The 24,297-nt window shown below is 43.6% G+C and overlaps 1 protein-coding gene across 3 annotated transcripts in view; it reads right to left on the bottom strand.

Moving 5' to 3' along the window:
- Nucleotides 1-3,044: 3,044 nt before the first annotated feature.
- PHF20L1 (PHD finger protein 20 like 1) overlaps nt 3,045-24,297 on the bottom strand; it is a 60,256-nt gene continuing 39,003 nt past the window's right edge. For 2 of the 3 annotated variants that reach the window (XM_079984213.1, XM_079984214.1), the window contains 10 exons: nt 23,486-23,692; nt 20,792-20,848; nt 19,912-20,016; nt 17,796-17,960; nt 16,055-16,236; nt 14,893-14,992; nt 12,936-13,131; nt 11,205-11,571; nt 6,576-6,741; nt 3,045-5,635 (listed from right to left, as the gene is read on the bottom strand). In XM_079984213.1, coding sequence (XP_079840339.1) covers nt 5,493-5,635; nt 6,576-6,741; nt 11,205-11,571; nt 12,936-13,131; nt 14,893-14,992; nt 16,055-16,236; nt 17,796-17,960; nt 19,912-20,016; nt 20,792-20,848; nt 23,486-23,692 — 1,688 coding nt within the window. In that variant the 3' untranslated portion in view covers nt 3,045-5,492. Of the gene's footprint in view, nt 5,636-6,575; nt 6,742-11,204; nt 11,572-12,935; nt 13,132-14,892; nt 14,993-16,054; nt 16,237-17,795; nt 17,961-19,911; nt 20,017-20,791; nt 20,849-23,485; nt 23,693-23,889; nt 24,076-24,297 lie in introns of all 3 variants that reach the window. The other variant, XM_079984216.1, reaches the window with a different exon arrangement.

The raw sequence follows: 24,297 nt of genomic DNA, 5'->3' as shown, positions 1-24,297 counted from the left end.
ACGAAGTGGAAGACTGGGCATTAAAGTGGGCTAATGACGCACATTTTGTTTCACAAGGGCCATTGAGTTGGCCTACTCCCACCTGAGATTTCTTCCTTGGTTTCCCTCCAAGCAGCATGAGTGTTCCCCCCCCCCCCCCCAGCCACTTAGGAAAAAAGGACAGATCTGGAGAAGCGTCACATGCGAAAAGCACAGGGGTCACAGGACTCAAATGAATCAGCAAAAAATTAGAACGGGTAACAGCACAATGCATACAGCTGCCATATTTGCAGAACACTTTTGGATCCAGGAGCACAATCCCAATAATTCAGAACGAAAGACCATGTGCCAATTGCATCTTTGTGGCTTCCATTACTGAATAGTTAGTACAATAGAGATTCAGGGCCCACTGAACTTGCAATCCTTGCAAGATGGCCATGGGTCCTTGTGTGTGGAATGTGCACTGATCCTGCTCCCACTGTTAGCTTAACACAGAGCTTTCCAAACTGTGTGCTGTGACACTAGTGTGTAAGTGTGTTGCCCGATCTTCTCCCGGGGCTGGAAAGGGGGCTAGTTTAACCTCTGGTTTGCTAGCAAAAGTGAATTACTGTGTCGCGAAATGATACACATCTAAAAAGTGTGTCACTTGGGAAAGCTCTGGTTTAATATTTCCCAGACCAAGACACACATCAGGTTTCATATTCACATGACAAGGGGAAAACCCAGCTGTAGGAAAACTCAGAACAATGACATGGTTCTGGTGGAAACCGTCCTAGTATTTTCCTGCAACTACAGATAATGGATTTCACTGGCTTTAAGCTGCTGCTTTATATATTGAGTCAGACCACTGGTCCATCTAGTTCAGTGTTACTTAATGCAAGCTGGTAGTGGCTCTCTTGAGGGACGCGGGTGGCGCTGTGGGTTAAACCACAGAGCCTAGGACTTGCCGATCAGAAGGTTGGCGGTTCGAATCCCCGTGACGGGGTGAGCTCCCATTGCTCGGTCCCTGCTCCTGCCAACCTAGCAATTCGAAAGCACATCAAAGTGCAAGTAGATAAATAGGTACCGCTCTGGCGGAAAGGTAAACGGCGTTTCCGTGCGCTGCTCTGGTTCACCAGGAGCAGCTTAGTCATGCTGGCCACAGGACCCGGAAACTGTACGCCGGCTCCCTCGGCCAATAAAGTGAGATGAGCGCCGCAACCCCAGAGTCGGTCACGACTGGACCTAATGGTCAGGGGTCCCTTTACCTTTACCTAGTGGCTCTCTAGTGTTTCAGATAGGAAGCTTGCTCCAACTCCACCTGGAGATGTTGATGACTGCATCTGGAGCCTTTTTAATCCAGAACGTGGCAGCTAGACTGGTGACTGGGACTGGCCACCTGTCCTGAAAGACCTACATTGGGTCCCAATACGTTTCTGAGCACAATTCAAAGTGCTGGTCTGACCATTAAAGCCCTCAACGGCCTTGGCCCAGTATACCTGAAGGAGCGTCTCGACCTCACCCCACCCCGGACACTGTCCTCTGAGGGTCTTGTGGTGATTCCCTCACTGCGAGAAGTGAAGTTACAGGGAACCAGGCAGAGGGCCTTCTCGGTAGTGGCACCCGCCCTGTGGAACGCCCTCCCATCAGATGTCAAGGAAATAAACAACTACCCGACTTTTAGAAGACATCTGAAGGCAGCCCTATTTAGGGAAGTTTGTAAGGTTTGATTTTTATCGCAGGGATGTCCAACAGGTCGATCGCAATCTACTGGTAGATTCTCGTGAGGTTTTGGTAGATCGCAGTCGATCCCTGGCTCCCTCTCCTTAGCATTGCTAAAACTGACTCCTGCCCCGTCCTCTCCCTCCACTGTTGTATGATCTCTGGAAGGGAAGACAGAGCTTTTTCTGTGGTGCTGTTTTGATCCATAGTGATCTTTTTGTGAGTGACTTTACCGCTTCGTCCCTTGCCTTTAACCTCCCTCAAAAATAAAACTTCTCTCCTCCCAAAAAAAAAAGCTCAAAAACTTTGAGCTGAACCTCTCAAAAGTGGGGGTAGACCACTGCCCGTTTTTAATTCTGGAAGTAGATTGCAGTCTCTTGAGAGTTGGCCACCCCTGTTTTATTGTGTTTTTAATACAGTGGTACCTCAGGTTACATACGCTTCAGGCTACAGACTCCGCTAACCCAGAAATATTACCTCGGGTTAAGAACTTTGCTTCAGGATGAGAACAGAAATCGTGCTATGGCGGCGCGGCGGCAGCAGGAGGCCCCATTAGCTAAAGTGGTGCTTCAGGTTAAGAACAGTTTCAGTTTAAGAACAGACCTCCGGAACAAATTAAGTACTCAACCCAAGGTACCACTGTATTCTGTTGGGAGCTGCCCAGAGTGGCGGCGGGGGGGGGGCGGGGAATGATAGATAGATAGATAGATAGATAGATAGATAGATAGATAGATAGATAGATGATAGATAGATAGATAGATAGATAGATAGATAAGATAGATAGATGATAGATAGATAGAGCAAACTATTTGCTATACTACTTGATTAAGACCTTCCCACTTTGACTAGGTCCTAGCCTAGAAAGCCATGCAGAGCATTTTGAGCATTGCTTCATGAACACATTTTAAAGCTTATCCAAAATGTGAGATATACTTAAGATGTAGCAGAAGCAAGAGCGGGCATCAAGACTCGGTGGCCAAAAGACTCTTGGTGTAGGGGTTTTAAATGGTCTCTGGAAATCCAAGGAGGTCACTCCATGGCTTCAAGGCAACTGAGAAGTACACTGGTGGAGCCAATCTGATGTGTTTGCACCACAATGACCTTGTCCTACCCCTTCCTAGTATGCGGCAACATGGCTCATGGTCAGCTGAGTACTGCCAGCCTACTACACCATCTGCCATCAAGCAGGTCAAATGACTGGGCTAGACAGAGCAATAGCCTGACTCATCATAAGGCAATTCCATACTGCAAATTGCAATTGTCACATGAACTGCACATTTCTCAGCCTCCTGAAAGGCTTTGGCAAATCGGATGATCTGTAAATTGAAAATAAAATGTTAAGCAGGCCGTGAAAAGTGAAAGGATGCAGAGTATGCAGAATAGTTTAATAAACAGCTTTACATACAGTACCTTACATATAGAACAGTGTATCTGCAAATTTAAATACATTTTTTTTTAAAAAAAAAAATGTACAGTGGCTTGTACTCTTATCCCGGGGGAACTTCAAGTTTATGGCCTGTCATACAGTTCTCGTATGCTTTTATACATATCACCAGCACTGAAATTGCAAGGGAGGCGTAAAGAGTTCAAGTATCGTGCTGCCGTTAGTTACACAACCTCTTCTGAACAGTCAATATTTTAAAATTTTGCATTTCATTTTCTCTTCTTTCTTTTTTACAAATTTCAAAACCTGTACATACATTATTTTCATTTTCTTCATCTCTCTCTCTCTTTTAGAAGCTGCGTGTTAAAAGGCAACGTTTTAAATATTTTGTCACCAAGGTCTTAGTCTATTGTAATAAAACTAGACTTGTCAATATAAATATGTCTCTAGGTTGTATTATGTATATGAGCGCCTGTATGTGTGTATCACACCAACACACAGAGAGACATATACACATAATAAAAGGTGTATTGTAGCAGAGGGTGCAGCAAAATTGCAGATGAACAGAAGTGAAGTGAAGGCTCTGGACTCGGTGCAGAAACAATAAAAACAAAAACAAAAACCGCACAGCAACTAGGTTGACTTTGGTTTCACAATGCTTCGCAAACTCATAATTAAGTGTCCCTAACAGATAGTGAAGTTGTTCTCCATTAGAGGCGCTCAGTACAAGTAATAGGTTTTTCGCCATATCAGCTCTACAAGGGCAGCTACCAACACTCAGATTTTGATTCATAGGGGGTGATCCTGCAAGTCACTCCAGGGCAGGGGTTGGCTAAGTTTTTGTGGCATGGGCTGGTTCACAGTCCCACAGATGCCGCAGTGGGCTGGAGTGCGCATGCACGCGCAAATATTATTTCCGGCATCCTTCCGGTGCACAGGAGGCACGTGCAGCTTCCCATTGGCTGCAGGAGCTTCCTGCAGCCAATGGGAAGCCAGATAGCATCGAGGAAGGCGGTCCCCGCTCTGCTCTGCGCTGGTTTAGTGCGGCGCATGGGAGCCAACTGAGCGAGCGGCGGTTAAATGACCCCCACGGGCCTTAGGTTGCCGACCCCTGCTCCAGGGTTACAAATAAGCGTGGGAAAGATTTGGGAAAAATGACAACGGGAACAGGCCGACCCATTCCAAGCTCCTTGGCATGCAACACAAGTGAATCCCATCAGGAGACACCTGTACAGATGTTGCAATTTCATTCTGTGCTGTTCCCGACTCCCAAAGGGTTGTCTGCAAAAACAGCACCAAGTCATGGTCCCATTGGCGTGAGGATTTCTACAGGCCTCCCCCACTTCTCACCACACCCCTCTAAATCTGTTCTAGGGATTCCCAACCCTTCAGAGCAGATTTGGGGACGATGCAGGGGAGAGGAGACAGGTGCAAGTCTTGCTGCAACAAATGGAAATTCTTGCACTGGCGGGACGCATTGCTTGGATGCTGCCCAAAATCTAAAAACATGTTAACACGGGAAACGACCCGATTTCACAGCCCATCTGCTGGCATTCTGAATGTTCTGGTCATTCCTCAATCCAGCTGAGGAGCAACAGTAGTTCAGAGAGCTAATGCTAAGCAGTCGTCCAGGACAAAAAAAGTTCTTTAAAAAATGCACTGTAGCCCTGAATACTGTTGCAGCTAAACGCAAATATGATTTAAATAGAATATTGGATGGTTTGCTGGCTGGCATTATGGAGGACTCTGCTAGGGGAGCATGGGAAGAGGAAAAGGGAGCAACACACGGCAGACGACTCTCATCCTCCCATTTCAGTGGTTTTCGAAAACTTTATTTGGCACTTCTGACAATTACCCTCCCCATACCTGTTTCTAACAAGGAGCGCAAGATCCCCGCAAGGAAGGTTTAGTTTTAAAAAATAATATTCGTGAAGAAGCCACCACAGAAAACAGTCTCTCTTTTTTTCTTTTTAAAAAAGGGAAGCTAGTATTTTTCATTTTCCTGGGTAATATTTGTTGCACCAGGAAAAACAGGCATTGGCTCCATTTTACCTATCCTTCAACATACCATGGGGTGCAAATCTTTCTCTACTATCACACTGAAAGAAAACATTGCGCTTTCATTCCTTCTCCAACACAGCTTCTTAATTTTTTTCCCCCTTAAGGAAACACCAGTCTGAAGATTTTCCCGACATGGCCTGTGGGAACATCCTGGCAGGCCATATCGTTTGCCCCTTCCTTGATGCTTTCCTCCTCTTTCCCCTTTTCTCAAGACCTTCGGGATAACGGGACATCCAGCACAGAACAAAGGAATAGTGTTCAAGCGTCTTTTTATTTTTGTATTTCACCCCTTCGTCAGTCTCGCGAAGAAGCGCAAGAAATCCATTGTCAAGAGCCTATCTGCGTATTCCTTTCAGCTTCCGCTTTGTCATACGGAACAAAAGGTTGCTATTTGCTGAACTTTCCCCATGTCAGATATGAGCTGCTTGATCCGGCGCTTGAGCTGAGGCAGCCGTGCAAGGGGGTCCGGCGGCTCCAATTCCCCGGTGAAGTCAAGCCAGCTTTCTAAAACTGCACAGACAAAAAGAGATACGAGCGCAGTTAGGGATAGCAAGACGCAGCAATATTTAGGCTTGGTTCTGGAGTCGCACTAAACCGGGAAGCCCCCAAGCTTCTCAGCATTCTGAGAACAATCCTGATCCCTTTTCCGCTCTGGGACAGCTGTGGGGAGATAGGAAGCACCCACTTCTGATTTCAACTAACTGTATTGTGTCATTTAATCTGAACAGATCGCAAATGGACAAACACAGGGCATTCAGCTATTCTCGGTTGGTTAGAGCATGGTGTTGATAATGCCAAGGTTGCAGGTTCGATTCCTGTAAGGGACAGCTGCATATTCCTGCATTGGAGTGGGTTGGACTAGATGATCCTCAGAGTCCCTTCCAACTCTACAGTTCTAGAATTCCATGATTCCTAGAGCTGTCAACCAAACTGAATACATCCCATCGCTCAGCCCGGACGCTGAGGTCCAGCTCCAAGGGCCTTCTGGCAGTTCCCTCACTGCAAGAAGTGAAGCTACAGGGAACAGGGAACCAGGCAGAGGGCCTTCTTGGTAGTGGCGCCCGCCCTGTGGAACACCCTTCCATCAGATGTCAAGGAAATAAACAACTATCTGACTTTTAGAAGACATCCAAAGGCAGCCCTGTTTAGGGAAAGTTTTAATGTTTGATGTTCTGTTGCCTTATAATAATTATTATTATTACTCTGTTGGGAGCCGCCCAGAGTGGCTGGGGAAGCCCAGTCAGATGGGAGGGGTATAAATAATAATAATAATAATAATAATAATAATAATAATAATAATAATAATTAGAGGCTTGCTCAAAAAGTGATGATTGTGAACCTTGCATTGCACATTACGCACCAGTTTCTAAACATGTTACCATTCCAGAAACTTTGGGATGGGGCAGGTTCCAAATTTCAATATATGCGCTTATTGCTTTAAGATAGTTACCATCCACTTCCTTTTCGATAAGGTCCATTCTGCTAGCAACTTCGTTCTGTACGTTCTCTATATGGGTGAGGAGGTTTAGCTGCCACTGAAGATGGGAGTCCACATGTTCTTCGGCTCCTCTTTTTTCATTAAATACAAACACAGTGTTCCCTTCAGCCAAATGCCTCTGTTTGATATCCACAAAACAAAGATTGGGTGGTGGGGAGAGAGAGAGAGAGAGTGGAATTAGCAAAATGCGTAGTCACAATTTAAGGCTGTCTCTACACCACACCTGCCCACAGATACAGCCTGATTGAAGATGCTTCCCAGTAGCTGAAGAGTGAGATTAAACAAAACCGCTCCTCTTAAATGATACAGCATAGCAAGAGAGCATTGGAGGTGATTTGTTGAGGACTATACAACTACCGTATAGGTTAATACAACTTATAATAATGGCTGTAAAGCAGCACTACACATTGTAAATCATATCCTCGTTAATATGCACTTGAAGTTCTCCAGCAAAATATGCTGGTAGTAAAAATGTAAGACACAATCCAGCAAATGGATTATGGGCACCTCTGATTTCAAAATTTTGGTGAGACTTAAGCACATGCTTGAATTTTCCCAGTGAAATCAACAGGACCTTAAAGAGTTAGCTCTGGCTAGCTTCTTCTTCTTCTTCTTCTTCTTCTTCTTCTTCTTCTTCTTCTTATCATCATCATCATCATCATTATTGCGGCATACTTCTAGACCTCATATTTGTAAGGAACGGCCCAGCTATCTATGATAACAATTTCACAAGGCAATGGGGAATCTGCACAGACTTCCAGTGTTTGTTTGTCAGAGATGGACATTTTGGTGAGAGAAGAAAGAAAGAAAGAAAGGGGAGGAGGCTAGCAAATAACATTTAAGTTTTGCAAATTTCAAAGGGAGTTTGTGTGGTACTATAAATTCAAAATGTTGGTGCTGACCTTTAAAGCCCTAAACGGCCTCAGCCCAGTATACCTGAAAGATCGTCTCCACCCCTATCGTTCAGCCCAGACACTGAGGTCCAGTGCTGAGGGTCTTCTGGTGGTTCCCTCACTGCGAGAAGTGAGGTTACAGGGAACCAGGCAGAGGGCCTTCTCGGCAGTGGCGCCCTCCCTGTGGAATGCCCTCTAGTCAGATGTCAAGGAGTTGAACAGCTATACAACTTTCAGAAGACATCTGAAGGCAGCTCTGTTTAGGGAAGTTTTCAATACTTGATGTTTTATTGTGTTCTTGTATCTCTTGGAAGCTGCCCAGAAGGGCTAGGACAACCCATTCAGATGGGTGGGGTACAAAAATAATAATTATTAGTATTTCCTGTACAGTTCATGTGCTCCTATGTGCATCTGGTACATAACTGTAATATGTGTAGATAATTTATTATGGTCAAAGACCAGCTCGCATAACACAATAAAAACAGCGTTCATAAGGATAAAATATACAATCAGAGCAGATTGCAGCATAGCTCATGAATTAAAATTGAGATATATACATACACCTGTACAACTGAGATTTGGGCTACCATAAAAATTGACCCTGAGGCACCCCAAAGGACGACTTCAGCATTTCCCTAGTAAGCTATTTTATTCTAGAGTATGATCTGTGCCATGTAATATGTGTAGAAAAATCATTGCACCCAACACAGCTCTCCATGCACTGTTAATCAGTTACAGAAAAAGATAAACAAGTTTCAGGTTTTGTTGATTTAAGGCACCAGGTGAAGTACAATGAAAATTAAAAGTGCTAGGTAGAACGTCAAGGTTCAGCTGTTGTTCGCTCTCAACCTACCAAGCACACACAGAACAGGGCTCTATAGCAGATGACCACAAATGCAAAGGTCGCTAGTAAAGGCATAGACTTTTAACCCCAACGGTGCGTTATAGATTAAGTACACATTACACCATCATATGGAACAACTGATTGGTTCAAAATTGGGAAAGGAGTACGGCAAGGCTGTATATTGTCTCCCTGCTTATTTAACTTATATGCAGAATTCATCATGCGAAAGGCTGGGCTGAATGAATCCCAAGCCGGAATTAAGATCGCCGGAAAAAATATCAACAACCTCAGATATGCAGATGACACAACCTTGATGGCAGAAAGTGAGGAGGAATTAAAGAACCTTTTAATGAGGGTGAAAGAGGAGAGCGCAAAATATGGTCTGAAGCTCAACATCAAAAAAACGAAGATCATGGCCACTGGGCCCATCACCTCCTGGCAAATAGAAGGGGAAGAAATAGAGGCAGTGAGAGATTTTACTTTCTTGGGCTCCATGATCACTGCAGATGGTGACAGCAGTCACAAAATTAAAAGACGCCTGCTCCTTGGGAGAAAGGCGATGGCAAACCTAGACAGCATGTTAAAAAGCAGAGACATCACCTTGCCAACAAAGGTCCGTATAGTTAAAGCTACAGTTTTCCCAGTAGTGATGTATGGAAGTGAGAGCTGGACCATAAAGAAGGCTGATCACCGAAAAATTGATGCTTTTGAATTATGGTGCTGGAGGAGACTCTTGAGAGTCCCATGGACTGCAAGAAGATCAAACCTATCCATTCTTAAGGAAATTAGCCCTGAGTGCTCACTGGAAGGACAGATCCTGAAGCTGAGACTCCAATACTTTGGCCATCTCATGAGAAGAGAAGACTCCCTGGAAAAGATCCTGATGTTGGGAAAGATTGAGGGCACAAGGAGAAGCGGACGACAGAGGATGAGATGGTTGGACAGTGTTCTCGAAGCTACAAACATGAGTCTGAGCAAACTGTGGGAGGCAGTGGAAGACAGGAGTGCCTGGCGTGCTCTGGTCCATGGGGTCACGAAGAGTCGGACACGACTAAACAACAACACCATCATTAGTACTCCTTCAACTGGGCAGACGGGCAGGAAACTGGAGCCTGGGAGGCAGTCCTTGCACACATGGACTATGGGGAGAGCATCAGCTGAAAAACAGCTATGGATTTGCAAACAGCTGAAATGGAAGACCGAGCAACTGTGGAACTGCCTGTGAACCGGGCAAGTTTTAGCAGGAAGAGAAATAAAATGCAGGAAAGGAAGTGGAAACTACATCTTTTAGAAAAAGAAAAAATCATGATATTATGTCTGCTGCTGCCTACAAACAAACAAACAACAAAACACTGAGCATGAGTTCCTAAAATGCCAAGCTGGAAATGTAACTGTCGAGTAACAGAAGAGAAATTTTGAAATGAGTTTCACTCCTCTTACTCGAGTGGATGGGGGGTGGGGAGGCATATTGTGAATAGGAAACAGGTCTGGATAATGTAGTTTTATGTGTTAAGTCATGGAGGCAACCTGCAGTGGGGGAGGGACACAAAGGGAGCAAGCGGTAGGGAGATGTGGCTGTGACCCCTTTTGCTTGAACTGCTTCTATAGACAAGGAAATGCTTTCTGGTGTGTCCAGCCAAAATTTATCTCTGTAGCGTTATCTATTGTTATCACTGTTACAGTGATCGTTAATTCAACTTCTGACCCGCCCCTCACCAAAAGGTCCCAGGGATGGGCTACAGCAATCTTAAAAAGCAAAATTAAAATCAGTTTAAAAGCAAATGCAATCAAAATAACAGAGTGGGTCCTAAAACTATGCATTTCAGGTGTCAAAGGCCAAGGTAGGTAAAGAAAGGCATCTTCAGCATGTGATGAACAAGCATAAAACTTCCCAACTCAAATTCTGTCCTTCTGTCCAATGCTGGAATGATGGACAGCACTGACCCATCATTCCAGCTGCTCTTTCCAAGAAACTTTTAAATACTGTAAAACTGTCAGCATGCTCCTTTGCCCACACCCTCTTTTCTCTGGGCTGAAGATACTAGACTTTTCTCCTCTGATATCTGAAGCTAATTTTGCCTTCATAAAAATTGACAGAAGGGCAGCCAGGATAGCCTGTCGCAGCAAAAACAAGTTAGGAGTTATGTAGCGCTTAGGAAGTAACCAAAATAAACACAGCACAAGTTTTTGTGGACTAGGACACTTGTCTTCAAACTGGTGGGTCAGGATACACTAATGCAGGTTGGGTCTCTGTCTGTTTTTGGACTACAATTCCCATCATCCCTGACCACTGGTCCTCCTAGCTAGGGATGATGGGAGTTGTAGTACAACAACAGCTGGAGAAACCCTGCACTAGAGGGGCATGGCCTGACCCAAGGCAGGTTGCAACAAGAGGACTACCGGCACGCAAATATATAGGAAAAGGTTAAGAAATGGGTCCCCAAATGCATGTTTGGGTTAAAAGGATGCCCTGTATCTGAAAAGGTTGAAAATACCTGGACCAGAGTCTACTTCAGGCATAGGCAAACACGGCCCTCCAGATGTTTTGGGACTACAATTCCCACCATCCCTGACCACTGGTCTTGTTAGCTAGGGATGATGGGAGTTGTAGTCCCAAAACATCTGGAGGGCTGAGTTTGCCTATGCCTGGTCTACTTCCATCAGAGGCAACAATAACTTTTTTAGTCTTTAGGTGCTATGGGATTCTTTGTTGCTTCTGCCTTCACGCCTAACCCCACTTACCTGGGAGTAAGCCCCCATTCCCATTGAGTTACTTCTGAATAGTCATGGTTACGATTGCACTGTAATTCTTGGAAGGTTGCACAAACAAATGGGTAGTTTTACCTGATGGCTGAAACCATCTTCTTTAGATGAATATTGTAAACAGTTTTTATCCTCTAAGGGAAGCTCCTGATCGTCTTCAAAACTGCTGGTGTCGTCGTCTGAGCTTATAGGATCGGCCATCATTTTGCAGTCCTGACTGTAACTCTGAGGTTTCTGGTAACTGTGCTCGCTCGTAATGTACGTTTCCTCCATCTTCTGGGGTAAACTAGGGGGCTCTCTATGGTTTTGACCATGATACGTCCTTTCAGGGGGGTTAAGGGTATCTGGCACAGCCAATACCCTTCTTTCCACTCCAAGAGTTATTTGGTCTGGATCCTTCCGCACACCTGTGCAAGCCCACAAATGGAGGTCAGGATGGTGCTTGTTCCTGGGGAGAGAAAAAAGAAAAATTAAGGGGTCAAAGCGGTAGAGAAACCAAGTCGATTTAAGCAGCCTGAAGAGGGGATCTGTGTTGACATTTTTTAAGAAAGAGATTTGGGTAAGCAGTTCCACGACATGTGAAGTCTGCAGTGTTCACAAGTCCATCAAGTGGAACCAAGTTTGTCTCATGATACACATAAGTCAGTTGACGTGGGGGCGGCGGGGGAACTGGCTCAAATCTCTGTACGTCAACACTTCTGTCTCCACTTATGGAGGCAGCGAACCAGAAAACGTCTGGTTCGACGCCTGAATGCAAAGCGGGGCCTTTTCTCTTTCTGGAACTCAGTCCGATGTGGCACAGGGGGCAACTTGTCAAAACAAATTACCGAAGTCCTGCAATGACCAGGCATGCTCACCTGAGCACCCAGAGACGGTACAGCTGAACAATGTGACACTGAAATTGGAACACATTGTAATTTCTCGTGGCAGGACCATTGCATTGCACAAGCACTGCACGGAGCTCGGCACTTTGTTCTTCTTAAACAAATACCTAACGGCGATAACAGCTGGTCGAAACCATCAGGGGAAACTATGGTTGGAGAGCTGAGCTCCTCCACATCAAAACTGGCCCCAGTAAAAAACCGGAGGCATTCCTTTTAGGTATAATCACAAACGATATTCCTGACAATCAAAGGAAAGTATTCCTTTATGCAATGACAGCCGCCAGGATGCTTATAGCAAAAAATTGGAAAGGGAGAAAAATTCCAATGAAAGAATGGCAAATTAAATTTTGTGAATATATAAATCTGGCAAGACTCACAGCATTTTTAAGGGGACAATCGGACCAGAAATTACTAAAAGAATGGGGATGTGCTAAAGAGTATATGAAAAAACATTGTTCTGGAGTAAGCATATCGGTATGTAATTAATGATGCTTAACAGGGTTAAAGAAAAAGAAAAATGGTGTAAAAAGTATAAAGGTAGAAGTAATCTACATTAGACACAACAATTTAGAAAGAGTAAAATTTTTGAGGTCTCAGAACAAAGGAAGGAAGTCATTATGTGCATATGTATGTAATGACTAGATTAGAATGAAAATATGGTTTTATTTGTAGATGTTTTTCTTTTCTTTTTTCTGTTTTTCTTTCTTGTTTGTATAGTTTTATTTTGAATTCAGTGTTTGTAATTTTTGTTGTAATTTTGCATTGAAAATAAAATTTATAAACAAAAACAAAAACTGGCCCCTGCTCCAGGGAAACCATTCTATCCCTGCCACGCAGCAACCCCAATTTTTAAGTGTCTTATTGTTCTACCAAGGTAAAGAGAGCATATCCCTAATCAGTAATATGCAACACCAGAATGCATGCTTACTTTAGTATTCCAATCTTCAGCTGCAGCCCGCGCAGTATTTCCGTAACACCATACACGTCAGCCAGGAGGTGGTGCGTCGACACAATCTTTTTGGCATTCAAATGAGAGTAGTTCTCTTTTAAAAACGACAGACCACACATGTGGCCGTTATTCAACCAATCTTTATCGTAGAGATATTTGGCACTCCATCTCTGACCTAGAGACAACGAGGGATTCAGATCTTATTCTCTTGCTATCGCTGTGGAAACTTTTTGTTTTCTATCGGAGGGTGAATAATGCAAAAGGGTGGATGCACAGGTGTGTATTTGCACAAGTGCCACAACAGCTGCAGTTACAGGCACTGAGAAACGATGCACTCCGTTTAATAAACAGACCAACTAAACACATTCATAAGCCTATATAGGTTTAAAACTCGTAAACGGGAGAAGAAATGTGTGAAGGGGCCCTCAAATGCATGTCAGTATTGGTGCCGGGAAGGCTTATGGGCTCTTACTATAACTTGGGTAGGTTCCTATCACAGAAGAGATTTGCCTGCCTGCCCAATCACCTGGTTTTGCAACTTTGGGATGTTCCTGGGTCTGCACCATGAAGCCCCATTTGTGGTCGTTTTGAGGTGTGGTGATTTGCCAAATTTGGACCCTGAGCATCTTCAGGATTTGGAACACCAGGGGAAGAATTAAAATGGCACACAGATTGAATTTTTTTTCATTTAATTGTATTTGTTTTATTCTCTTTCATTGGGGCGTACTTTAAAAAAAATTAATCTGCCTGCAGCCTTTGGGTATACAGTGGATTATAAATCATAAATAGAGTGAGAGAGAGGAAGCATTGCCCTGGTGGAAGGGTAGAGAGCCTCTGACCCAAGGGCCTAATTTGGCCTGTCAGACCTGTTCATTTGGCCCAACAGGCCATTTGGCCAAGCCATACCCACCTGCCACATCATGCCATTATATTATTATTATTATTATTATTATTATTATTATTATTATTATTATTACTACTACTACTACTATTACAGTGGTACCTCTGGTTATGTACTTAATTCGTTCCAGAGGTCCATTCTTAACCTGAAACTGTTCTTAACCTGAAGACCACTTTAGCTAATGGGACCTGCTGTACCGCCGCTGTGCGGTTTCTGTTCTCATACTGAAGCAAAGTTCTTAACCCGAGGTACTATTTCTGGGTTAGCGGAGTCTGTAACCTGAAGCGTATGTAACCCGAGGTACCACTGTATTATTATTATTATTATTATTATTATTATTATTATTATTATTTATATACCGCCCTATACCTGGAGATCTCAGGGCAGTTCACAGAATAAAATCAAAATATAAAACCACAAAATACAGTGGTACCCTCAGGTTACATATGCTTCAGGTTACATACACTTCAGGCTACAGACTTTGCTAACCCAGAAATAGTGCTTCAGGTTAAGAACTTTGCTTCAGGATGAGAACAGAAACTCCCCACCCCTCCCCTGTCTTAGATGCTTATAAGGGTAGAATATAGCATTGGGCCTCCACAAGGATGGGACAGGAGGGCAAGGAAAGGCTACACGTTAGTGGCCACAGAACTCTGCAGACAAACCCAGGAAAACAACTGCAGAAAGTGTCACGCTTCTTTGAATTTACTGACCACATCACAAAAATCTCCCCTCTGTATCTCTGTAGATGGAAAACTAGCATGTTGGAGAACTGAGCTAGAACATTTCATCCTGACGTGCTGCCTTTCCCCAGACAGTTTTTTGGGGGGCATGTAGCGCACCTCCTGAAGTCTGAGCAACAACTGCACCATGGATTTCTGCTGACTGCCAAGGCCAGATCCTAGACTATATCACCACAAATGCTGGCTATAGAAACACAGCCTTAAGTGTGTGGGAAATGGGAGCAGTGGCGGTTGTGTGAGCTACTACAGGGGCTTGGAAACGCTGGGGCTTAGCTTGAAAATTTGCTCCTACCAGGTGGGTCCCTGCAAACGTAGCAGATGTATTGCTCCGGAATGCTGTCTTCCAACAATCCCATGCACACGCTGTGCTGCCAACACAGGCACTCTTCACACTGTGGCGGTGATTCAAAGAGAAAGGAAATAATGCATCATAACGTGAGAAGGAATTTCAGGTCCAACCCTCGCTTGGTTAAAATGACAACAACAACAACAACAACATGCAGTCATGGCTGGTGGAAGCTTTGGTTCAAAGTATCTAAGGAGGCACCAGTCTCTGGATGCTTTGTCTAGAAAAAGGTAAAGGTAAAGGGACCCCTGACCATTAGGTCCAGTCGTGACCGACTCTGGGGTTGCGGCACTCAACTCGCTTTATTGGCCAAGGGAGCCAGCGTACAGCTTCCGGGTCATGTGGCCAGCATGACTAAGCCACTTCTGGCAAACCAGAGCAGCACGCGCAAACACCGTTTACCTTCCCGCCAGTGCGGTACCTATTTATCTACTTGCACTTTGACGTGGTTTCGAACTGCTAGGTTGGCAGGAGCTAGGACCGAGCAACGGGAGCTCACCCCGTCACGGGGATTCGAACCGCCGGCCTTCTGATTGGCAAGTCCTAGGCTCTGTGGTTTAACCCACAGCGCCACCTGCGTCCCTAGCTTGTCTAGAAAGACGGCTTATAAATACTGAAACAAATAATGGTTAGCGATAAAGAGAACCAAGGACCGTCTCTCGCTCATGTTTATTCCACATCTGATTTCTCAGAACCTGCTCAGACCTCAGGAAAACTGCTGGCTGTCAGAGTAGACTGCCTGGAGTTAGAAGGGCCAAGGGCAACTCCAGTATAAGGTAGTTCCAACTATTCCCCATAAATTGCATGAGACAGAACTCTTAGAATGGTCTCTGGAGGAAAAAGTATTAACTGTGCCACTGTAAGAATAAAAATATGTATTATCTCCCCCACCTCCACTGGGGAGCTCCACAGAGACTGAACGCAGGCACAGTACTAATTCAAACCAGCCTGAATCATACCATTCTATAAGGTGTGTGTATATATATATATATATATATATATATATATATATATATATATATATATATATATATCCCAAAGGGAAAAAGGTTCTGAATAACTGGATAAAAAATTCCATAGAAAACTGTACTGTGAGCAGACTCCTTACCTGAATCATGAACCCATTTTCCTCATCCATTTCACAGATACACCTGACAATTTCATTGAGAGTATCCTCTTCATCCTGAGATTCTTCGAAATTGGTTGAATCAAAGTCCTGATTGTACTCATCGCCACTCAGCAGCAAGCTCTCGGTAGAAGAGTCATCTAGAAACTCCATATCAGAGAGGTCTGAAATTTGAAAACAATACAATTTGGCAAGTGGGTAGCATTGGATTAGACTGTGTGCATTTGGAACAGCAGACATTCAAACTTCCTCTTTGGATTGACATTGGTATGATGCTGTGCTCACAAAAACTGCCTACTTCAAAAACAGAGTATCAATCTTATTATTTTACAGGTTAAAAAGATTTAATACCCCCCATGCTTTCGTTCAGAGATCTTCCAACTCAGTTTACTATAAAGCAGGAACTGAAATATAAAACATCATTACACAGTAAAACACCAATAAAAAAACCCACAAGCAGTAGTGCAATCAAAACGGAAAGGACTGGGATTTTATTTATTTATTTATTTTACCCAGTGACCAGAAGTTGTAATATTCAACACCAGGTAAGCCTTTCTGGGGAAAGCATTCCAGATATGGAGGCAACATAACTGAAAAAGCCTTCTTCCTATTTGCCACCTGTGTGATGGGAGTACCGACAGAAGAAAAATAGGGGTGTGCATTGCTCTTGGGAAGCATTTCTTTCACAACAGTAGCCAAAAGCATGAGCAAACTTTGCTGATGAGTTCACTGGATGAGCTCGGACAAGCTACTACCAAAAGATGTGGCAAAGACATCTACCGTATTTTTCGCTCTATAGGACACACTTTTCCCCCTCCAAAAATTAAGGGGAAATGTGTGTGTGTCCTATGGAGTGAATGCAGGCTCCCTGGCTTCAGCGGAAGCAACGCGAAGCCTCCAAAGCGCAGAGGGAGCGCTCCCTCCGCGCTCCGGAGGCTTTGCGTTGCTTCCAACCCCTCTCGCTCTCCAAACTTCAGGGATAGCCACCTGAAGCCTCCGGAGCGCAGCGGGAGGTCCCACTGCGTTCTGGAGGCTTCGGGTTCCTTTTGCTGAAGCCGGGAGAGCAAGACTCTCCTGGCTGCAGCAGAGAGGGAGAGCTGCGCAGCGCCCCTTCAGCGAAGCGGGAAGAGAAATGGAAGGGGCTCCGTTTCTCCTGCCACTTCGCTGAAGGGGCGCTGAACAGAGAGAGGGAGAATTTTTTTTTCTTGTTCTCCCCCTCTAAAACAAGGTGCGTCCTATGGTCGGATGCGTCCTATAGAGCGAAAAATACAGTAGATAAGGTTTGGTTCCCGTTCCCCCCCATAAACAAAGCAAAACAATTAGGTTTATAGAATATATAAGGGCACACTAGCTATGCTGAGCATTTGTGTTCAGAGGCAGAATCTCTGAAATTATGAGATGCTGGAGCAGAAAAAACAGGAGACGACAATCTGCAACATGTCCTGCTTGCAAGATTCCAGAGGCATCTGGCTGGCTTAGGGAAACAAATGGAAACAGGCTACTTTTAGAGGGCTGTTATTAGGTTTGGGGGGGGCGGGAATCTACATGAAGCACTTGGCTCATCTGAAGAGTCGTTTATAAAGAAAGAGAAATTACTCTTCAGAAATGCAAAAACAAAAAATTTATAGATAAATCAGAACATATTTGGTTAATTCCTCAATTTCTCTAGATGAAAAACGAAATTAAGATTTAAGCAGAACAACATACAAGACAGGAAACCTACTTTCACCACTAAGGTCGACAGACAGAATAGCCCTTGGGTACTGATAGGTTGTGTTCTTCTCCACGGTTGTGCTCCGTAGTGTCAGCGAGCTCCCAGAAGACCTTGTGAATGGAGAGGAGCACCTGTCCAAGTACTCGAGAGAACTATCGTCAAAATCCGAATAATCTGCAAAGTAATCACAAAACACGACCACATGGTCTCACTGTCTACCTACATCAAGATGTTTTTTGCTAACACACACACACACACACACACCCCAAATATAAAAGGTAAAAACAAAAACCACCCTTGCTTAAAAAGTCACTCCTTTTAGCACTGTATGCACATAGTCAACAAAAGAGGTTTAAAGACTGTGTCAAGGCAAATCTAAAAAAATGTAGTATAAAAACTGACAATTGGGAAACACTGGCCTGCGAGCGCTCCAGTTGGAGAACAACCTTGACCAAAGGTGTCATGGGCTTTGAAGACACTTGAACTCAGGATGCAAGGGAGAAACGTGCTAAGAGGAAGGTACGCTTGGCAAATCCACACCGTGATCAACTCCCGCCCGGAAACCAATGCCCCCACTGTGGAAGGACGTGTGGATCCAGAACTGGCCTCCACAGTCACTTATAGACTCGTTGTTAAAATCGTGTTTATGGAAGACAATTTTATTCGGCTACAAGTGATCGCCAAAGAAGAAGAAGAAGAAGAAGAAGAAGCACATAGCTTCTAAAACTAACAAACAGGAAATAGCTACCTTAAGCAGATTCACGTGGTTTTAGAACACTGCTAGCCTCCAACAGGCAATTTTGGATATGTTTGCACATTCAGGTAAGAAGTGATGAATTACAGCAGCATGAGTCACTTGCTCTTCCCTTTCCTGTGCTGTAACACGCAAAAATGAAACTTGCATGTTTCCATTACAAGATGTATGAATTCTTGTATGGATTTCATACATCTTCCCGTAGGGCAGGTGTGGAAGTGCTCCCTTCACATGCTACCCAGATGCACAAGTGATTCCTGCAATAATTTCTCACTCCTGTGAATGTGCAACGCAGGTCTGTCGCAGGGTTTTCAGTAAGCGCCCACTCCAGTCCCTTATCACCAAATCTCAAGATCTCAAGATGATTGACAGAGATGTTTATGAGCAGCACATTCAAAGAGCATATGGCCAAGAATAAGTAATTTATCAACATCTCATGTGTCTAATACAGAGGACGCAACATGTTACCCTTGCACGTAACGCTAAGCCAAAGTATGGCTTATCATGAATGAGCAAACATGTTGGTGCACATTTAGAAAACTCTGAGTGCATAGCTGAGCCACAGTTTGGCTCAGTGTTACATCAGAATCTTGACTCCTGGTTTGTCATGCTCCAAACAAACCATGATACCACTTCCCATAATGTCAAATTCAACATCATGACATAATATAATAAAAATGTAACTTTTCAGTTGACCAATAAGTCCAGTATGTACAAAATACAAGTCCTATATAGTCAGTGCCGTAGTACATTCTTTTCCAATTTCTTCATCTCTCTTGTATTTTGTATTTTTCTGGTATCTACGTTTTTAGAAGTAGTTCTAGTAAATAACTTTGTGATTGTTACTATACGGCCTATTACATTTACGTGTGTTTTCAATTGGATCTGCTTAATATAGGCATTCTGGTGATTCATGGTTTTGTAACTTGCCAAACAAACCATGAACAAAAACCAAGGTTTGTTATTGGCTTACCATTTGCTGGTTTGTTTCTAGAATAACAAAGCATAAGCCCAAGCTTGCATGCAATACTAAGCCAAACCATGGCTAACATCTTGGTACAAACGGAAGCAGCTGGACCTGGCAGAGGAGCAAAATGGCTACAATTATTTAAATAGGCACCAGCCTGCCTGTCCTTCATGCTGGGCCATAGATTGGCTTAGTGTTATAGGTGAATGAGGACAGTGGCGTATGATGTCAAAAGAGCAATTTGGTCAACGGGCAGTATCTCAACAGATCTAATAAACACATCCTGAAGCAACACTGGAGCAATTTATGCTTAAAGCTCATAATGCATGGAGATCAAACTAGCGAGCAAAGTCTGAAACAACAGGCAAAGTCTTTAGCTAGATTTACTATATTCTAAACTGTACCATGCTGCTTTGATTTCTTCTTTTTCTTTTTCTTCTTTTTCTGTTTCGACTTGTGATCTTTCTCCTTCTTCTCCTTCCTTTCTTTATCCTTCTCCTTCTTTTTACCTACATTGCAAATGGATCTTTATTAAACAAAGGGCATCAGTGCAAAACAAACGCAGCCTGTTCCAAGATTACGTCATGTGCTTCCAGCCACCTGTCTGCGAGTGGAACTGTTCGCTTACAACAGTACTTATGCCTATTTACTCAGAGGCAAGCTCTACGGAGACAAACTGGGCTTACTAGTAAGTGTATTTAGGATTGCAGGTGAAGTGGCCAAACGTTTTCAATTTTCAAAGGAGAAGGAGTTTTAGAGATGAACCAAGAACTGAGCCTTGCAAAAAAAATCTACAAAGGCAATGAGATTTAATGACAATGACAAGTCGTAACTCAGAATTACAGTCATAGCTCAAGGTTAGTTGTGTTTGAACGAGAGCAGCTAGACAAGGAAGACCTGACTGCAGCAGCACTCTCCTCACCTGCAATTCCTAACAGCTGGTATTGAGAGGAATGCTGTCTCCAACAATGGAGCTACGCTACATATATCTACACCACTTCTACGAATTTATTTAATCCCCTTTTAAAGCCATCTAAGCTGGCAGCCTTATGGGAGCAAATTCCATAGTTTAACTATGTTCTGTGTGAAGAAGTACATTCCTTTGTCCTGTGACCCCTTAAAACCTTAAAAAGTGTTAACAGGTGGAAATAATAAATAATAATAATAATAATAATAATAATAATAATAATAATAATAATAATATAACAGACAGGCTACATTCCTGCTCTCTCAAGCTACAATTTTGTTTTGTTTTTGCTGAAAATGGTTTTTTTTTGTCCATACCAAGCAGTGACGAGCATCTGTCTTCCAATTTCGTTTTTCTCTCCGTTTTCAGCATTCCTGTGGATGTAAGAAAGGAAACAGAAGCTTAGCAGAACACTGCTGGCAACAGTGTGTTAAGTCTCTTGTGGCAAGCACTAGGGACCAAGCTTTAGTTCATTTATACTGCTAGATCTGAAAAGATTAAACAACGGAGGATGAGAAACAAGGAAACGAATCGAAGAAGAAGAAGAAGAGTTTGGATTTGATATCCTGCCTTTCACTCCCTTTAAGGAATCTCAAAGCGGCTAACATTCTCCTTTTCCTTCCTCCCCCACGACAAACACTCTGTGAGGTGAGTGGGGCTGAGAGACTTCAAAGAAGTGTGACTGGCCCAAGGTCACCCAGCAGCTGCATGTGGAGGAGTGGAGATGCGAACCCGGTTCCCCAGATTACAAGACTACTGCTCTTAACCACTACACCACACTGGCTTTCACATTCACTGTTCTCTGAATAAGAGATGTAAGTGGGAAATATTTATATCTGTTGTAAAACAAATTTTTTAAAAAGCATTTACCATACTAACGAAAAGGGGCACTGAATTATGTTACTCTGAAATTTCCATTTCTAAATTAGCTGCAGCCTCCATGTATGACTATGATTCATTTCATGTGTGATCCTCTGGGCTAAAGAAGCTGCTAGAGATTATTATCTGAATATGTTTTGCACAGAAGGTAGAGTAAAGAAGGTGCTGCGAACAGGATGAGAGGTCCTGACATTAAAGAAGAGATGAATTCTCCAAGCCAGCACAGTAACCAACTTATCCTCCTGCATCTTTTCCTAATTCTTTGCATCCCAAGAATTCTGTGAGGCCTGAACAGCACTGAGAAGACAGATGTGATTTACTTTTAGATAAAGGGTCAGCAATCTTTTTAAGCCAGATTTTTTGAGAAAGTGCCATGGGAATCTCCCATTCCACTTGTCTCCCCCCTCCTCCAGAATTATTTGTTTCCTGAAGTAAACTTCAGTTTTCGTGTATTGCTTTGCTTCTGGAAAAGACCGGCACAGTTTATTTGCAGTCTCCTTATGTTGTATACATTGGCAAATCATCATGCTTCCATTTCAGAAAACTGGGTGTGGCTGGGTTGCCACCAACAATGCAGAGCAGTATCAGAGATTTAAGCTGTTTCCAAAATGGTTGCTTCCGAAGATAGCTGAATGAAGGTGTAAGCAGAACCTGCTTGGAGGGGTTGGACTCGATGGCCCTTGTGGTCTCTTCCAACTCTATGATTCTATGATTCTATGGCTAACTACAGTGGGTGGAATCCGACTAAATCACTGCCCGAGTGGAATGACTTCTGCAAGCACAACTGAACTTCCCCTCCCTCTCTACCCGCCAGAACAGATTTGGGGCAGGGGGTGCGAAGAAGAAGGAGAAGTTTGGTGCGCACAATGACTTAGTTGGATACACAGCTTAGTGGCCCAAGGGGTGGCCCAAACACGGCCATAACTAAAACAGCAAATAGCAGGGTCCTTTTCATACACAATATGGCATGAAAAGTGGACCCACGCACTGAAACAAGAGAATTCAACCAACCTCTCCTTACAGATAAGTGTACCTGAATGATACACACACACACACACACACACTCATTGCATTCACACAATGTATTTCCTATATGAGTTAACATACTCTAAACATATGCAACGACAGCTGCATAGACGTTGCTAGCCCAGAGATGGAAAGAAGACTAAGTCCCTACCAGAGAAGAGTGGCAAATTAAACTGTTGGACTATGCTGAAATGGCAAAACTGACCGGGAAGCTCAGAAACCAAGAAGACCAAAACTTTAATAAGGAATGGGAAAGATTTATAATTTATCTTGGAGACCACTGTAAGCAGATGAAAACGTTAGCAGGACTGCAATAACACTTGTTGTGTAGCAAATATATTGGAGACAACGGAGTAATATAAAATATGGACTACTGAATAATATGCAGTTGAAAGGGTTGACAATGGGACTTATGGAGGGGAGAGGGTGGGAAGTCCAGAGATTCAGAGGAATCTTTAACTTATACTTGAAAAATCAAATATATTTTTTTCAAAAAAAACCCACATACTCTAATATACATCTAGACAGCATCTTAAAAAGCAGAGACATCACCTTGCCAACAAAGGTTTGTTTAGTTAAAGCTACAGTTTTCTCAGTAGTGATGTATGGAAGTGAGAGCTGGACCATAAAGAAGGCTGATCGCCAAAGAATTGATGCTTTTGAATTATGCTGCTGGAGGAGACTCTTGAGAGTCCCATGGACTGTAAGAAGATCAAACCTATCCACTCTTAAGGAAATCAGCCCTGAGTGCTCACTGGAAGAACAGATCATGAAGCTGAGGCTCCAATACCTTGGCCACCTCATGAGAAGAGAAAACTCCCTGGAAAAGACCCTGATGTTGGGAAAGATGGAGGGCACAAGGAGAAGGGGACGACAGAGGGCGAGATGGTTGGACAGTGTTATTGAAGCTACTAACATGAGTTTGACCAAATTGTGGGAGGCAGTGGAAGACAGGAGTGCCTGGCGTGCTCTGGTCCATGGGGTCAGGTCACAAAGAGTTGGACACGACTAAACAACAACAATTTACATCCAGAAATGTTCTAAACGCAGTGGCCTATAGCATTCTGAATGACCTAATACACTCTTGAAAGCTGCTGACGTTTTACCTGATGCCACTGGGGCTACTCTGCCATCAGTTGCCGCTTTAGAAGAATGGCACAACACCATCTGATTATCTTCCTTCTCTTTAATGGGGTAGTCACTGCAGAAAGCAGCCTCCGCAGTTAACAGCGCCGACACATCCAAGTTGCGGCTTAAGTCAAGAGGGAGGCAGAGTCCGCGCTTCTCAAGAGAGACATGAGCAACATTGGGAACTACATAAAAGAAAGAACGGGATATTAAACGACAGACAAGCACCGCGTTCCTTGAGGTCGCTGAGTTACACACCTAACGTGGCACAGATCTCGTCTATTAGCCAGAAGCTCTTGTCTGGCAGGACATGTCTTGCGAAGGTCCTATGTTTAACACTTGGATTCTCACTGGTTCTTTACTTTAGACTGAAATACATTACCCTCCAGTAATGCTGGCGGCTGATTTGGGGCACTGATGGAGAACACTTTTCTATCAGTGACTGGAGAGGGAGAAGGAACTTTTTCTAGTGAACCATGAGGCAACGAACCAGTCGCTAAGCGCTGTGATCTTCTTCTCCGCTGGCTATTTTTGAAGGATCTAAGGGCACTCACTGGCTGTGATGGACCTAAAAAGAGACCTTGCAATGTTCATGAAGCAGACACAGGTCATCATCTTACTCTAATATTTCTTTCTTTCTTTTTTTTTTGGGGGGGGGGGGTTAAGAACTTAATTCGTTCTGGAAGTCTGTTTTTATTTTATTTTTTTTATAAATGTTTATTAAAATTTTTAAATACAAATGCAAAAATAATCAACAATATAGCATATATCATGACATATTTTCAAAACC

The sequence above is a fragment of the Podarcis cretensis genome (genome assembly GCF_951804945.1).
Source record: "Podarcis cretensis genome assembly, chromosome: 7".
In the NCBI taxonomy this organism is placed as follows: Eukaryota; Metazoa; Chordata; class Lepidosauria; order Squamata; family Lacertidae; genus Podarcis; species Podarcis cretensis.
Note: the sequence above shows the minus strand (reverse complement) of the source record. Positions and strands in the feature narration are given on the sequence as shown.